The 15,697-nt window shown below is 44.1% G+C and overlaps 1 protein-coding gene across 2 annotated transcripts in view; it reads left to right on the top strand.

The window, feature by feature from the left end:
• The window catches only part of KCNJ3 (potassium inwardly rectifying channel subfamily J member 3), a 53,187-nt gene extending 38,203 nt beyond the window's left edge, over positions 1 to 14,984 (top strand). Inside the window, exons 3-4 of one of the 2 annotated variants that reach the window (XR_010610813.1) lie at positions 10,818 to 11,548; positions 12,193 to 14,984. Coding sequence is in view for 1 of the 2 variants with exons in the window: in XM_065671204.1 (XP_065527276.1) it covers positions 10,818 to 11,401 (584 nt within the window). In the remaining variant the exon portion in view is untranslated. Of the gene's footprint in view, positions 1 to 10,817 lie in introns of both variants that reach the window. The other variant, XM_065671204.1, reaches the window with a different exon arrangement.
• The last annotated feature ends 713 nt before the right edge of the window (positions 14,985 to 15,697 follow it).

Raw genomic sequence — 15,697 nt, 5'->3', positions numbered from 1 at the left:
ATCCATGTAACATGGAGCCCAAAACTGCATCAACTATGTGGCCAGAGCGTGTAGCATCAGCAAATGGGACTTTTCTGTGCAAAGAGAAATAGTTTTTCCATCCCAGGAAGGCAGTCTCTAAATTCGGATATTTTTTTAGGTATGCCAAACCCCTGAAGGTTGAAAGTGCTCTATTTTGGTGCTGAGCAGCATATGGCTTGGTGGGTGTTTGGAGACGCATGGGGCTGCTGACGAAATCATGGATTCAAAGGGAAGGGTTGGGTTTGTGTTTCTTGCCTCATAATTAAAGTGTTCTTATTTGAAGAGGATAATTTATTTTAAATGTGGGGGTTTTCCCCCCTTTCTAAATGGCTGAGGGGCAGACTTCTCTCATGTTTCACTCTAGCTGTGTATTCCTGAGGCATTCTGTGACCACAGTTTCCTCTGATTTGACGAAACAATCCTTTCTTCCCATGTCTCTGCCCACACATCCCCAATGGACAGTTACATTGCGCTACAAAATAAAACACATTTTTGGCTGTCTTTTGGAGCCAAAACTCCATTAACTGCAGAAGCCAACTTTTTAATTCTTAGTGAAAAAATGGATTTGTAATTTGAAGAGAAATCCAGCCTGGAGGCAGCTACCCTTGGCTTTTCTGTAAGCTGTCGATGTGATTCAGGCAGCTTTGGGGCTGAGGGAAGTCACTTCTGATACTAACAAGGAAAGAAAGTTATTCTGATATTAATCTAGGATAATTGAGAACTTCTTGCTTTTAAAATTAAAGCTTGCTGCTGGTGGAGCAGGCATGAAATAAGACAACGTGAATGGTGGTTTCATCCCTCCAAAACCATGCGGAATGCCCATGGTTGCAGTCGCAGCTGCTGGTGCTTGCTGTGAGGCTTCCCTAGCTGCCACATGGGTGGTGGATCTCAATGCACGCACAGAGGAGCAGGTTGATGTTCCACAGCCATTCCCCACTGCAGCAAACGCCTTTAATTTGGCCCTGCACAGGCTGATGCTGCAGCCCTGAGCCTGGTGACAGCGGGACTGTGCCCGGTGGGACCCAGCATGATGCTGCAGCAGCGGGAGCTGGGGTCTGGTAGAGTCCCAGGGATCACAGCCAGGGAACATGGGCATGACGGTGGAGAAGTTCTGGCGTCACAGGATGCTGATATGCGTGGTTTATGATAAGTGTTATTTTTTATTTTCAGAAATGATTTCTCCTGTGATAGGAGCTATGCACAAGCTAATGTTAAACAAAACACTTTTACTTTACCAGAACTTGAGGGGCACAGAGCTTGAAAGAGTTACGGGGTTATCAAAGATGTCCCCTTGTCAGTTGCAATGTGTCAGCAGCCGTGCAGAATTTTCTCGGTTACGCAACATGTGGTGCTGGGGCTGGGTCTGGGGAGGGTGAGGGCATTGAAAATATTATCAGCTAGTAGTGTGAGGAAAGTTATCATAGGGCTGTGTTATCAGTAAAAATTACAGAATACTTGAGGCTCGAGGGGAGCTCTGGAGAGCATCCACTGCACCTTGTCAGGGCATGGATGGGTAATTCTCTTTTATGCCAGAGTACCGTAAGTATCACCAACTCTGTGTATGAGCATCCTGTAAATATCCCCATCCAGGTAGAACAGGTGCATCACCTCTCCCCGTTGCAATCCTCCTTTCCTCCTGCTATTTCTTTCTTCCTGCCTCTTCCTCTTGCCCCTTCCTCCTGCAAGCAGAGAGCTGCATGGGAATTAAATCCTTCCATTTTGGTGCTGCGACTTCTTATTCAATAACATCCCGGTAGGAGGGAAATGATGCAAAAGCAGTAGTGTGGCAGATGGCTCTGCAAAAAAAATCTGCTCAAAGAAAGGAGCTGAAGGGGCTGAAATCAGCCCTGACGCACTCCTGCACGTAGGTAGGCAGGAACGGATCAGTGTTTTCAGAATAACATGGAGGTTCTGGTTTCAGGAATAAAACCCAGAGATAATAAAAATACCAGTCCAGATTCTCAGATAATGTAAATTTCTGTCACTGCAAGAAATGTGCATTAGACAGTTTTGTTCAGATAACTGCACTTCTGGCTCTGTTTTGTGTTTGTAAAAAGAATGAAAATGCTGCAGACATCTGCGGGCTGAGCACGGAAGGGCAGTGCTGAGGGCTTCAAGCTCTTATTTCCTCCCCGTTTTTTTGGTAAATGACTAATACAGAAGAGGGGAGGTTAGCTCACCTGACAGTAGCCTGCTGCATTCCTCTACATGGGAACATTATTAGTATCTGCAGTTGTTTTACAAACTGGTTTTATGACATTTTCGAAACCCGCTATAACTTGTGCTAATGATGGGTAGCTGTGGTCCTGGTGAGCATCAAGATGACCTGTCTGCAACATGTCAGAAAACTATGTGTGTATGAGTGATTAAAAATTGCCCTGAGAAGAGCACCAGCTGATAAGAAAAATACCTTTGCTGTCACTGCTATTTTTTAAGCGTCAAGATAGCTCCTGGGAGAACAGCACAGTCTGAATAAACTAGGAGGTATTTATAGTGCTGGAGCATAAACAACGTGTCTAAATTGGGTAGCGGAGCAGAAGCCTGGGTTTGCTATTCACTGTGATAAGAAATTAAAATGTTTAGCATAAGACTGATATCTGACTCTTGCATGAATGTGTGCATTGCATTCCTTGAGCCACTCTGCTCTCTTGGTTTCCTTTAGCAAACATGCTTAATTTGTTCAATCTCTGACCCCTGTCTGTTGGGGCAGTTTCTAGGTCTCAGTAATAAATGGTGAGTAAGCATTAAATGTTCTAGAAAGGCCTGCTGCAGATTGACATTTCAAGAGAAACAATGCTCTCACTTGACCAGTTGGCTGCTTTACCCTGTTCTGTGGTATGTCCGGCATCCTGAATTACTCATCACCCTCAGTCTGTCCTGCTGTGTGTGTATTGAGGGGGTGCCTGAAGACATGAGTGAACCTCCATGCCAGTGTCTCTCCAATGGTATCGCAGGCTCGTGGGCAACAGCAGGCTTTCCATGTCTTTTCCCCTTTTTTCTTCCTGCTATGCAGAAGGGGCACTGCTCTTGAGGAGCTGATCCATAGGGCTGCTGCTTTGCTGTGGGTCTCATCCCAGTACCTATTTGTGTCATGGTCTAAGAAACCAGAGATCAGTGTAAAGAACAAAATAGGCAGCATGAAGATGTTCACCCATTCCAGAAGGTCCTGGCCAGGGCAGGGTGAGCAGGTTGTGTCTCATGTCTTTCCCTGATCCCATGTCTGCTAAATGGCTGCTCTGTCACTGCCTGCATCCTGCCACCTGAAACATCCCCCGTAGCTTTAGGCAAGGCTTGGAATTCACACACTTCTGTTTCAATGAATTTGTAGACATCTTTTTACAGTTGGCACCCTTAAGACTCTTTTTGTCTCTTGTATTTCAGGAATTTTTGTTTTGGTTTTTTTGTTCTTTAACAGAAGGCTTTTTTAATTAAAACATCGCTTTAACAGTGATCAGCAGCACTAAAGGCATAGATGGCAAGGTGGATGCCCATCTCCCTTCTACTAAACAAAATCAAGCTGCAAAATTGCCAGTGCATCAAAGCAGACACTGACAGCAGACAGCAGACAGCGGCAAGGGCTGTCAACCACAAACTGACAGAAAGTTTTATTGCGGTTCAAACCATCGTCAGTTTAATAAAAAAATACTTGAATTATGATGGGAAAATGTTAATGCTAAGAATAGCTGTTCTTTCCAAATAGACGGGAAGTGTTGCAGTTTAGACACCACGCTTTCTGCCTGCTTAGAAACCCTTCCGTCAGGTTGCGCATTTCTCAGCCGTGCGTAGTACAGCCTGTCATTTTAACTTACATTAAAAAATAACGTGGCAGTGAACATTGAGAGGAGATATTTGAGTGCGTCCTTCACTCAGAGTTTGGTTTCTGACCTCCCATTTTCTGGCTTATAATGGAGCTCGGACGTCTGTTGGCATTTCAGATACAGAGTGGCACACAGGCCAGATGTTAACATCAGGATATCACACTGTTACTTAGCTTAATAGGATAAAACCACTTCCTGGAAGAGGAGAATTTGCTGTGGAAATCATGCAACTCCTTTTTTCTACAGCAGTCAACCTCCCCTTAGTCCTGCAGGAGTACAGGATGAGTGTGGTATACTTTTATATCAAGCCTCACATCAAGCTTTACCCTTGCCTTAGACTGCAGTTGTAAATTAGCTTACTTTTTAGTAAGTGGTTTAATATTGACAGGTGATAATTTTTTAACACTTATTTTTGAGGCTTTTCAGATAAATGGCAGGTTTAAGGGAGGTAAATACCCCCTGAAATGAGCAGTAAAGCATGTGAACGGGAGAGCCACCGGGCAGCACAGGCAGCCTCTTGCACCCTGCTCAGGTCCAGGCATTTTAACACACATAGCTCCTAAGAAGGAAAGAAAAAAAGAAAAGAAAGAAAAGTGACAAAATGTAAGCGTATTTGTGCATTTTTGCCACCAACTTCTGCTGGAGGATTTCCTTTTGCTCCAGTCCTGGCAGGTGGGATGACAAGATGCCTATTGTGGGGCCATTGGGATGATTGCTGTAATGCCAAAGTAATCATCTCTTTCCTGACTGGTTAAGATTAAGTTTTCCGTGTTTCCATGTTAAGAAGGACACCTCCCGGCGTTCACTGCGCCCGGCCCTTGGCCAGCAAATTACAGCCCAGAAACACAAAAAAGATTTAAGGTGAAATTTCTGACGTTACCTTGGAGAGAGAAGAGAACCATATAACCTCTGTGTGCCTAGATTGCTTCTGAAGACTTTGGGGAGGGGGAGGGCTGTTAAAAGCTTAGTGGTGACCTATGATTTGTCAGCAAGTTCTGTAATAAAATGCAAGGGACATATAAATAACACGCATGCCTGTGATTTAAAAAAAAAAAACAAATGTGTATCACAGGTTCTTGAAATTGCCTGAATACCACCAGAAATCTAGAAATAATTTGGAGGTTATTATAGGGTAGAATTAGTCAAAGCACTTATTTACAGATTCTTTTGTCTTCCATCTGCCCCTTTATTAAGTCAGGAAGACAACCCTTGTTCCTTGGGATGCCTTTGCCTTTATGGGGAACTAGTCTTACCCTATAGCAAAGCTAGAAGCTATCAAGATAATTAATGGAATTACCAGGATTTCAGATGCTGGGGGATTCTGCCCCCAGCATCATCCCAGTGGCACCAAACTTCTTGTGTTGCATGTTTATCGAGCGAGCGTGCTGGGAACTCCGGTCCCTGTCAGCTGTGTCTGAATGTTTGCATAACCCTGTTTCTCATTGGTGTTTCCTGGAAATGAGGTAGTGAGTACAGAGACAGAGAGAGAAAAATAAAAGCTTAAACAGCCTGCTGCTTGGCCAAGGGTGGAATAATTGCATCGACTTTTTCAGCTCAGCTAGAGCTCTAAAACCAAGAGTTCCACCTCATTAGAAATAACAACTTGTAATATGACAGATAGATGCATTTTCTTCAGTGATAGCACTTGGTTCAGACAAAGCAAATACTGAAGGGAGAAGGCATGATTATTAAAAAACCAACCAAAATGCAAGACAAAGCAAAACCCCAACACTTTCTTATCAAATTGGGGAGAGAAATCCATCAGTTTAACCTGTGCTCGGCCTCCAGGGCTGCTCTGCTCTATGTTATTTAGAGACGTTAATGGAAAATTTTCCTAAATATGCATGGCTGGAATTTTCTGGTGTTATAGACTGTGGCATTACGTATTGGGCTCTACAGAGGGATTCCCGGTCACTATGGGTGGGTGTAAATGATTTAATTTTATCAGTAGCAAAATTTCAGGTAAAGTCCAATACTAAAGCTGTCTGTAAATCAGTTTCAGGCTCTGCCTGTGAGGAGATATTCCCAAAACTTTGCTCTTTTCTTCCTTTAAACTCATTCAGTTGAAAACAGTCAGCTCCTAGTTTCTGCAGAAGGAATATAATTCCTGAATGCAGCAAGACATGATCTGGGTAGGGGTGGTCCCAAATATGCAATAGCGAGCGTGAAAGTAAAGGGTATTCAGACAAAATAGCCCTCCTTGCCTCCTTAGGAGCAGTGCTTCTGGGGGGCAGTCTCTTCCCTTGGACGTAGTGAACAATGGTTTTGCAGCTTCTGTTTCTGAATGATAGAGAGGGGTTTTATCAGCTCTTTGGTTCAGGTTTTATGCTGGAATATACACATAAGTGTACCTTATTTTCAGGTGTGTTGTTGTGATTAGTATGCAGGCAAAGCTTTGCTAATGTGCATTGCAATTACCAGCCATTAACAGCTCTGGAGAGCACTTTGTGGTGGAAGCTTCTGTTAGGAGCGATGAACGAAATGCATAGAAACCTTTTACTTTGACAAGTGGATGGGTTTTTAATTATATGTAGTGCATACAGTGTGTTTGCTTCCAAATGAGAGTTTAAAATTTATACCACAAATGAATATTAATAATATAGACAACTCAGTAAAATTTTAACAGGCCTGTTAACATGATGAAGGCATCAGGCTGCATAACCTGATGATGAATAGCTTCTTAGTGGAAAGAAACAAAAAAACCCCACAACTCCCCACTACCCCTCCAAAAAAAACAACAAACCAAAACCAAAACAACCCAAACCCCAAAAACCCAAAAAGCCTTTCATACCGATAGGAGGAGAGGAAAACTTATTTCCTGACGTTAAAGGCCTGATCTATTAGAGGCTGTTGGGCATGAGCCCATGCCCACCGCAGCATGCAGTCCCACCGTAGATGTCCATCCTTGAAGTGGCCTGGCATGACTGCCAGCCTCCTGCTGGTTTGTGCATCTTATTTTTGAGACCTCAGAAAGAAACTACATCTGCAGTAAATGAAAATCCTGTATTTGTCTGAGCATAAATGAATGGAAAGTAATTGTGAGGTAGTTATCAGGAAGGGCTGTTATTGGTGAGTTGCACCCAAGTGCTCCTGCTTTTTCTATGGGAAAATACCCACTGTTTTTTGGTCTGGTGCTTTCCCATCCAAGCAGACTGTTAAGACACAGCTCATGGTGCAAGTAAGGGAAGAGCCAAGCTGTGGACAATGTGTTTTCCTTGCCACACTGATGCTGTGTGAAATGCGTGAACCTGCCTCAGCTGTGGTTAGTTTTACCCTTGCTGTGAGAAGCAGCAGAATGGCTTTTGGATGTTCTGAGCGAGATGAGATGCTCCTGATGTGGGATGTATGCGGGCTCCAACAGAAGAGGGACATGAACCTGTTGAAGCGAGTCCAGAGGAGGCCACAAAGATGCTCCAGGGGCTGGAGCACCTCTCCAGGCACAGAGAGCTGGGCTTGTTCGGTTTGGGGAAGAGAAGGCTCCAGGAAGACTTTAAGGAGCAGTTTTCCAGTGCCTGAAGGGGCCAGCAAGAAAGCTGGAGAGGAGCTTTTGACGATGGCCTGTAGGGATAGGACAAGGGTGAATGGCTTTAAACTGACAAGAGGGAGATTTACATTAGATATGAGGAAGGAGTTCTTCACTATGAGGGTGGTGAGACACTGGCACAGGTTGCCCAGAGGAGCTGTGGCTGCCCCATCCCTGGAAGTGTTCAAAGCCAGGTTGGATGGGCTTGAAGCAACCTTGTCTAGTGGAAGGCATCCCTGCCTATTGCAGGGGGGCTGGAACTATATGGCCTTTAGGGTGCTTTCCAGTCCCAGCCATTCTATGGTTCTATGTACACCATGTTTCTGTTCTGGCCAGCAGCCCTGAGGACTCTGCCTCTCCTGAGCACTGTTGCCAGCTTTAGTTCTCCCAAGGAGAGAACACAGGCCATGCGTGAGGACTCTTGCAAAAAGCTGATAGTTTTTCTCCACAAGGATGTGGATAATGGCTCCTGCCATCAAGTGCCTTATGCATCTCCATTTTTTCTGCTGTAATAATACAAAGGAGATGGTTATAGTCAGAGCTGTTGTCAGCTGGCTGTTTGAAGCGTGTAATAGCAGAAAAGCATTGCATGGCTTATAGCTGGGATTCCAAGGCTTTGCTGAGAAAACAGAAAGGGAAGTGAGAGCCAGGAAATGCAGCAGAGCTGGCAGAAAACCTGAAAATTGATTTCTTGTCCAAGGGCTTATCAGAGCACGTTAGCACCTCTTAGCATCATCTGCTTGGCGTGACAGGTATTCCCTATAATGACAAACATATTAGTTGCTGCTGTTTATCCTGAGAAGCTGTTAAATAATTTGCATACTTGGTTTTGTTAGTGGATAAGATAAATTGATTTTAAAGGAATTACATGCCTGCAAATACTTCTTTCTCCATTGTGCTTACAAAGGGTTCCATCAGTGGAACAAAATGTGAAGCTGATTTTTCTGAGATTCAGCTACTAAATTTTTCAATAGGAAGCAGGTATAACACTCCCTCTTTGAAAGCCTGCTGGCAACAACAGGCTTGGGAGGTGGCAGGGTGATAGATCAGAGGCAGAAATAGCCCTGCAGCACAGCAGCTGATGGGGATGGAAGAGGCTGACCAGGCAGGTCCTGTGCCCCAGCATTGCTCTGGGTATGCAGCATTGCCTGCGGGACCTCATGTGGAAGCAGATGGGAATGGGGATGTGGGTGCAGGTGCCAGCCAGTTCTGTGCACCCATCTGCTTCCCCGAGCCCTGGCAGTGTTCCTGAGAGTGTGTTCCCCTCCACCTCCCTTGTTATGCCCCCCACATGGCATTTTGATAGCACATCTCTTACCATCTCATTATGGTAAAAATAATTGTGGGGAATCCACCACTTCCCTGGGAGGATTATTCCAAGAACAATCAGCCACTGAAATAATTTTCCCCAGGGAAGTGGTGGACACCCCAGTGTTGGACACTCTTTAAGATTTGGCTGGACAGGGTGGTGGGCTATCTAGTCTAGGTCATGCTTTGCCTGGAAGGGTCGGGCCAGATGATTCTCGAGTCCCTTCCAACCTGGGATTCAATAAAGCATAATTATTTTACTTTCTTTTAGTTTTGCCAGTGCAAAGCAAAAGCCATGCAAGGGATTTCTACCCAACGAGCAGATCTTTGCAGAGCAATGTTGCTACGGCTGGTCACCCTGGTGGTGTTCCCATCCAAGCCCTTTGGTCATGCTGGAGGTGCAGCTCACCCACCTTGGCAAAGGCAGCAGCACTGCGAGGTTGATCATTATCAACTTTTCTATCCAGAGTGGTTTGCATTTTAAGCAATATGTTATCTAAAGCATAGGCCACTGGAGTTAACCAGCCATCTGCTTCACAGGCAGTGTAGACCCAGTTCCATTTGCATACGTTATTAGATGCATTTGTTGGCTAATGAGGTCTCCCTCGGAGGTCAGGTCTGAAGAAGCAGAGGGGGAAAGGTCTGAGCTTTCACAGCAAAGGCACAGCTAATAAACAGCTGCAGGGTAAAGGACACAGATGGAAGAAGTACTCACTCTAATTACCTTTTTTCTTAAAATTGCAGGGTGGCAGTTTTTTTCTAAGCCCATTAGGTATGTGATTGCTTACACTTCACATAGTAAACTGAAACACATGGTGAAAATACACTATAAACTACTGTCCTGTTGGAGGCTGTGGGTAGGAGGTAGGATTGCTTGGTCTTAGGGTATGCCCCTGCAGGCATGTGAGCTAAGGTGAGGAGCCCGCAAGGGGGATGGGAATGGCATTCATGTAGGAAAACCCCTGGGTTCATATTTTTCTCCTAAGAGTAAAAATAGAAAACTGAGGTTTCTGAGGTCTTGTGAATACTCAGATATATTAGCAGTAGAAACTGCTATGCAAAACTAAAACTTGCATTAGCAGTAATGTAAAGCATCATAAGAATGCATTTTTCTGGCTGTATGTCACCAGGCACATATCCATCCTCTGCTCCCCCTTGCTACAGCCCTTCTATCATTTTTTTTGTGCCTTTACTAGTTTCCTTTAATTTTATCTTGACTTGAAGGCATTCTTGCCAGCTAAGCAGAGGATGTGTTTGCAGAGGTAGATTTAGCTTCCTGAAAACCAAATGTCATATTTCTGGTTCGCTATACTAGGATAGAATGGCAGGGTAATGCTATTTATAGATCACTACAGATACCATTAAAAAAAAAAAAAAGGCAGCAGCAGGATTTCTAGAAACCTCCAGCAGTCCATGGTCAGCATTACCCTCAGGTTTCTGAGATCAGATGGGTCACTGGGATGGTCAAGTCCAGGTGCTCGGGAGGAGGACTTTTCTCCATGGTGGGAGGCAGTGGGGGAAGAGGAAGGACAGTGGTGTGCCCTTTAGTCATATATCTTCCCTGCTAATTTTTTGAAGCTGGAATCTCAGCCTGGCAGTGATGAGCAGATTGTTCGTGAAGCCCTTAAGGAGGAATAAATGTATTTCATAGGTCATAACTATTGCTCACTGGTGGGTCAGAATGTGCTCACATCAGCTTTGTTTGTGCATATGAATGCGTGACATGTAGGGTCCGGTTTTGTATGCATTCATCAATAAACTTAGTTTATACTTTAAGATCCTGACAAGTCCAACTTTATACTACAATTAGCAGCTCTTGCTGATTTAATACTGGGTTATCAGTTCGCCCTGTATTTCCCCTTTTTCAGCAGCACCTTCAAAAGTGTCCATAATAGTAGATGTGAATTATTCAGTTACACTCCTTTCCTCTATTGTTGGCTCCTTTCACCTTGAGGATGACAGTAGCTACTGTGTGTTAATAGGTACTGTATGTCAACGGCTTTTTCTTTTATACATTTGAAACCAAAAAATGTATTTTATATTGAATTATGAATATTGAATATTGAAATGTTAAAAAGCCCCTGAGATTTATGTGCATCCACAATTGACCATAACTGGTGAAAGTTTTTCTCCCTTGCTCATTTCAGGGATGACGTGCCAAGCCAGGACGTCCTATACTGAGGATGAGGTGCTCTGGGGTCATCGTTTCTTTCCTGTTATCTCCTTGGAAGAAGGATTCTTTAAAGTTGATTACTCCCAGTTCCACGCAACGTTTGAGGTCCCCACCCCACCGTACAGTGTAAAGGAGCAGGAGGAGATGCTGCTCATGTCCTCTCCCTTGATAGCGCCTGCTGTGAGCAACAGCAAGGAAAGGAATAACTCGGTGGAGTGCCTGGATGGTCTTGATGAAGTTGGCACAAAGCTACCTTCAAAACTGCAGAAAATAACTGGGAGGGAAGACTTCCCCAAAAAACTCCTCAGGATGAGTTCCACCACCTCCGAGAAGGCCTACAGCATGGGGGATTTACCCATGAAACTTCAGCGGATCAGCTCGGTCCCTGGGAATTCAGAGGAGAAACTGGTGTCTAAAACCACAAAGATGATGTCGGATCCCATCAGCCAGTCAGTGGCCGACCTGCCACCCAAGCTGCAGAAGCTCTCAGGCGGCGGCAGGATGGAAGGGAACCTTCCACCCAAACTGCGAAAAATGAATTCAGACCGGTTTACATAACCTGACGGGACTTCCAGCTATCATTTAGAGCTTGAACTGGCAGTGCGGGCAGGAGAGCAGGTCCTCCACCAGCCGTATGTGTGCTAAACTCTCTGGTCCTGGTATGCCGGGAGGCAGCAGCTTCCCCCCAGTAGTGGTGGCTGTGCTGTAAGTACGAACAACAGGGTGATCGGCGAGCTGATGTTCATTGGCATGTAGTATCACAACACGCATGCAATAATAGTGTGCAATTTTTGCATATAGTTTTATGGCATGACTCCTACTATATTTATACTGTATATTCTGAAAAATGTGGGAAGGGATGTTCCTTTCCCCTGTATTTCTTAAGAGTAAGTAGTAGGTAAAACATGCAAGTGGGTAACTTTCAGGGTGAGTTATAATTTGATTTGAAAATGCTTATTTATTTTTTTTCCTGATATGGATTGTGATGCTTTGTTCAGCAAAGTAGTTATAGTGCATGTCTTTTTTCTTAAAAGAAGGTATATTGGTTAATTCCTAACACCAAATCTGCTAGCCTTAAATTAACTGCTGGTTTCTATTTTGCTTTAACATTTTCTTGGGATTTCTTTTCTGCATCTAGGCTACTAGAAAAAGAAAAAAATGTATTTCATAAGGCATTGTTTAGGGAGGAAAGTTGTATTAATAAGCCTAGGCCAAACACAAAATAAATGAATAAAATTCACAGTTTAGATATAACTAGTAAAAATTTTTTAAAATCTTTGTGATTTGTACTATTTGTGCAAGAAAACCATTTAAATAAGCAGGATGTGCTTGATTTCTCATGTTGATAGAATAGCTGAACATGAAATTAGCTGAATGTCTCCATGAAGCCAAGCAGGCATTTATTCTGGATGAACACCAAAGGTAGAGTCACAATTCCCCCTACTTCTGCTGTGCCCGGATTTTGCTCATTCTTGCTTTGATGGCCCAGCTGGGCCAGCAGCGATGCAGGTGGTGGTCGCTGAGCTGCGGTCTAACAGCCAGAGCTGTGTGGAGTCGTGGCAAGTCCCAAGCCGGTGGCATCGTTCCTTACTGCTTTCGCTATGGTGAAAATAATGTTTAAACACGTTCCTAACTGAAGTTGACCCTGTGGGTTTCAAAATGAGTAATACTTTGTATAAATGTTTGGTTTGATATCCTTCTGTGCTTGTGTTTGGGTTTCCTTTATCCATCTCGTTCTGCTCGGGCAGGGTTGAGTCAGGATGAGTGTCATGCAGGAGCACCCGTCATCTTGGCTGGAGCATCCCACGCCCCCTAGGCCCTCCCCAAAATGCCAGAGGTAGGCTGTTGTGATGCCCAGATCACAGACCTGTGGTCTGTGTTGGGGGGCCAGGTTGCAGTGGCTTCCTGGGGGCTCTTTTCTGGAGGAGGAAATCTGAGTGAGGTGGAGTGATGGGTGGCACTGTTAGAGAAGCAGGTACAAAAGCCACCACAAGCAGCGGCCAGGAAAAGGGCTCTGCGTGACATCATCTGTATGTAAAAGCCTTGATAGCCAGGTGGTCCTGGACATGGACACATGTGGGTCAGGAGGTGCATGCACAGTCATGAATGGGCACTTCCGACTCGCAGGCTCTGGACCATCCTGCATGAATGCTGACACTTGCTACGTAACTGGTAACATCTGATGATCTTTGAGGAAAAAAATAGTTTTCGTTATAAATTTTGGCATGGAATAAGAACTCGGAAACTCAACACTAACACTGCTGGAGGGTTGGCTCAGACACCACGATGACTCTGCTTTCCCTGGAAGTTGCAGTTTATGACTCATCAGTTGTACACCCAAGGACTTTATACTAATTTCCAAAGTTTCTTGTCATCATTTGTCATGATTTCTGAGTGGCACTGCACGCTTTTTACACCTTTGGCTATACTTATTCTCTGCACGTTGTTGTTGAAGGGAGGAGCGTGAGTTGCTCCCTGTGTGCTGATCCTGTGCTCTACATGTGTGGTGAGCAGATTGTTGATGTGGTGAGATAAAATCTGGACTCGTTTTCCCCCGTTTACTAACATTTCCTCAGGTTGTCTTGTAAAATACCACTGATTTTTGTACCACCTGTAACTCTTCTACCAGTCCTTGATTGACAGCAAAAATAGCCATGTGCAATTGCCAGGTGTCAACATTAGAAACACCACCAAGTCCAAACCAGAGAGCCAAGAACGTTAATCAGCACGGTAAATGCTCAGCCAAGTGATGAGTCCTGCCGGCAAGCTTGAGCAGATCAGTCTGGTTTTGAAAGAACTGTCTCCAGCAGTTTGACCTCTTTCAAAAATTACTTTGGTTTATTTGGGGTGGATGGGAGACCACTTCCTCCTTCCCAGGATGCTGCCAAAGCATGACCCAACCAACCCACTGCCTTTCTGTGACATGGCAGTTAGACTAGATCAGTGTAGGTCTCTTTGAACGGAAAATGTTCTGTTCTGTTCTGTCCTGTTCTGTCCCGTCCTGTCCCATGCCACTCTACCTTACCCTACCTTTGTTCTCTTCCCCTGTGCTGCACACAGTTTTGTGCCTCTGGTTCGGAAGTGCAGGTGCAAGGTGGGGTTCCCTAGAGGTTGCCCATCTTTGCCGAGTTCTCCTGCCATCAGCTTGGGGATGGCTCACGGTCCAGTTGACTTTCTTTTATAGAAAAGTAAATGTGACATGTCCCCAGGCTAAGAGCAATGGTGTTTCACCAGTCCTGCCCTGGGGCCACCAGCATCCTCCCTCCCACAAACCATGGGGGATGGGGAAGGAGCCTGGCTCCCCGTGCCTTCAGCAGGGAGGGCAGCTGCTCAGCCTTCAGGAGAGCCAAGTGGCATTTTTGTTTGGGAAGCTTTGGGTTTAATCTTTGTACAAGGTTGGATTACGTAGTACTGGTGTGGATGTATTCTACAAATTGAACGTAAAGTAAGTGACATGGAGAAGCGCTGTAGCTGTAAAAAATGTCGGCAGTCGGAGTGGCTGCAGCTTACTCAGTAGCCTGTGTGAATATATTGAAAGTATGTGAAACACTGGAGAAATAGCCTCGTTTTTATTAAATTAATGCCATAGAAAGTATTGTTATGATTAACTGAAAAGTTTGATTTATTTTTATTTTTTTATCAAAATATGCACCTGTCCTTGGTGGATGCAAGATTTCCGAGGCTTGCGGCTTGTATTGCAATGCGTTACATGTGTTAAGGTGACAATGTATACATCTTTCATTAATGAGAGTGAAAGTACAAACATGGATAATAACTTTCTTTAGTTATTTATTTTAGGAAGTTATTTCTGGTTAGTGTTTCATTTTTATTTATGTGGCTATATTTTAACTTTTTTTTCCCAAGTAACATTTTAGGCAACTCTAACACTGAAGATAAGAAAAAGTAACTGTTTGATTGCACAGCCGGTCTGTGTTCTCTACTGCTGAATTTATGCTTGAATTACATTGTAAATTGTACATATTCAAATTAGAACAAACTAAATGCATTTTCTGGCATGCAGTCTATAACTGTATAAATGTACAAGTTTATTTGAATTATACACAATAACAAACTCTTGTATTCATTAATACTGCAAGCTCAGTTTTATCTAAAGCTATATTAAACTTTGAAAAATTGTTCAGTTTAAGTGTGTTTGTCTTTTTTTCCTTGTCCACTTTTTATCACTTTAATAAATGACCATGTATCCAAGCTATCTTAAGGGCTTCTCATTTCACATTTAATGTGTACAAAAAGCCAATCTCTTAATTGCTCTTAAAAGCAGCAAAATAAACCCCGTGTTTAGTCGAGCCGTGTTTCCGGGGTCTTTGGTAGTGGTCTGGCTAAGCCCAGCCCCAGTAGCTCTGAGGCCACATGCTCCTTTCTGAAGGGGAGCAAAGAGCAGCACCCAAGGTACGTGCTGGAAAGAGGTGATGGGCTCTATGATTCGGGCAGCCCCAATATGCCTATGTCCTGCTGAGCTTTATTAATTTATGAAATGCTGTTTCCTCTGTAGCAGAGACTGGGGAGCTCGCTTTCCCTATGCGTAGAGAAGTGGGGATTTTTATCGTTATCTCGCTCACCCACCCCAGGAACTAAAGCTCCAGAAATCAATAGAGGTTCTGAGATCTCTCCCCATTAGCAGACCACACCTTCCTCTTTGTTTTTCACTATAAATTGCCCCATTGGTGGCTGCGCATTGAGTCTCAGGGTGAGCAAAATATATTCTCTGCTAACAAAAATAATGAGTGAACGGCAACAGAAGTGTGATGATAGCTGACTTTTTAACTCCTTCACCTCAGGACGCTGCTGAATGAAGGTTACTACAGTGTAACTGTATTTTGGTATTCTCCCTTA

This window comes from Lathamus discolor, chromosome 3, assembly GCF_037157495.1.
Source record: "Lathamus discolor isolate bLatDis1 chromosome 3, bLatDis1.hap1, whole genome shotgun sequence".
NCBI classification, from domain to species: Eukaryota; Metazoa; Chordata; class Aves; order Psittaciformes; family Psittacidae; genus Lathamus; species Lathamus discolor.
This window is presented reverse-complemented; position numbering and strand designations above follow the sequence as displayed.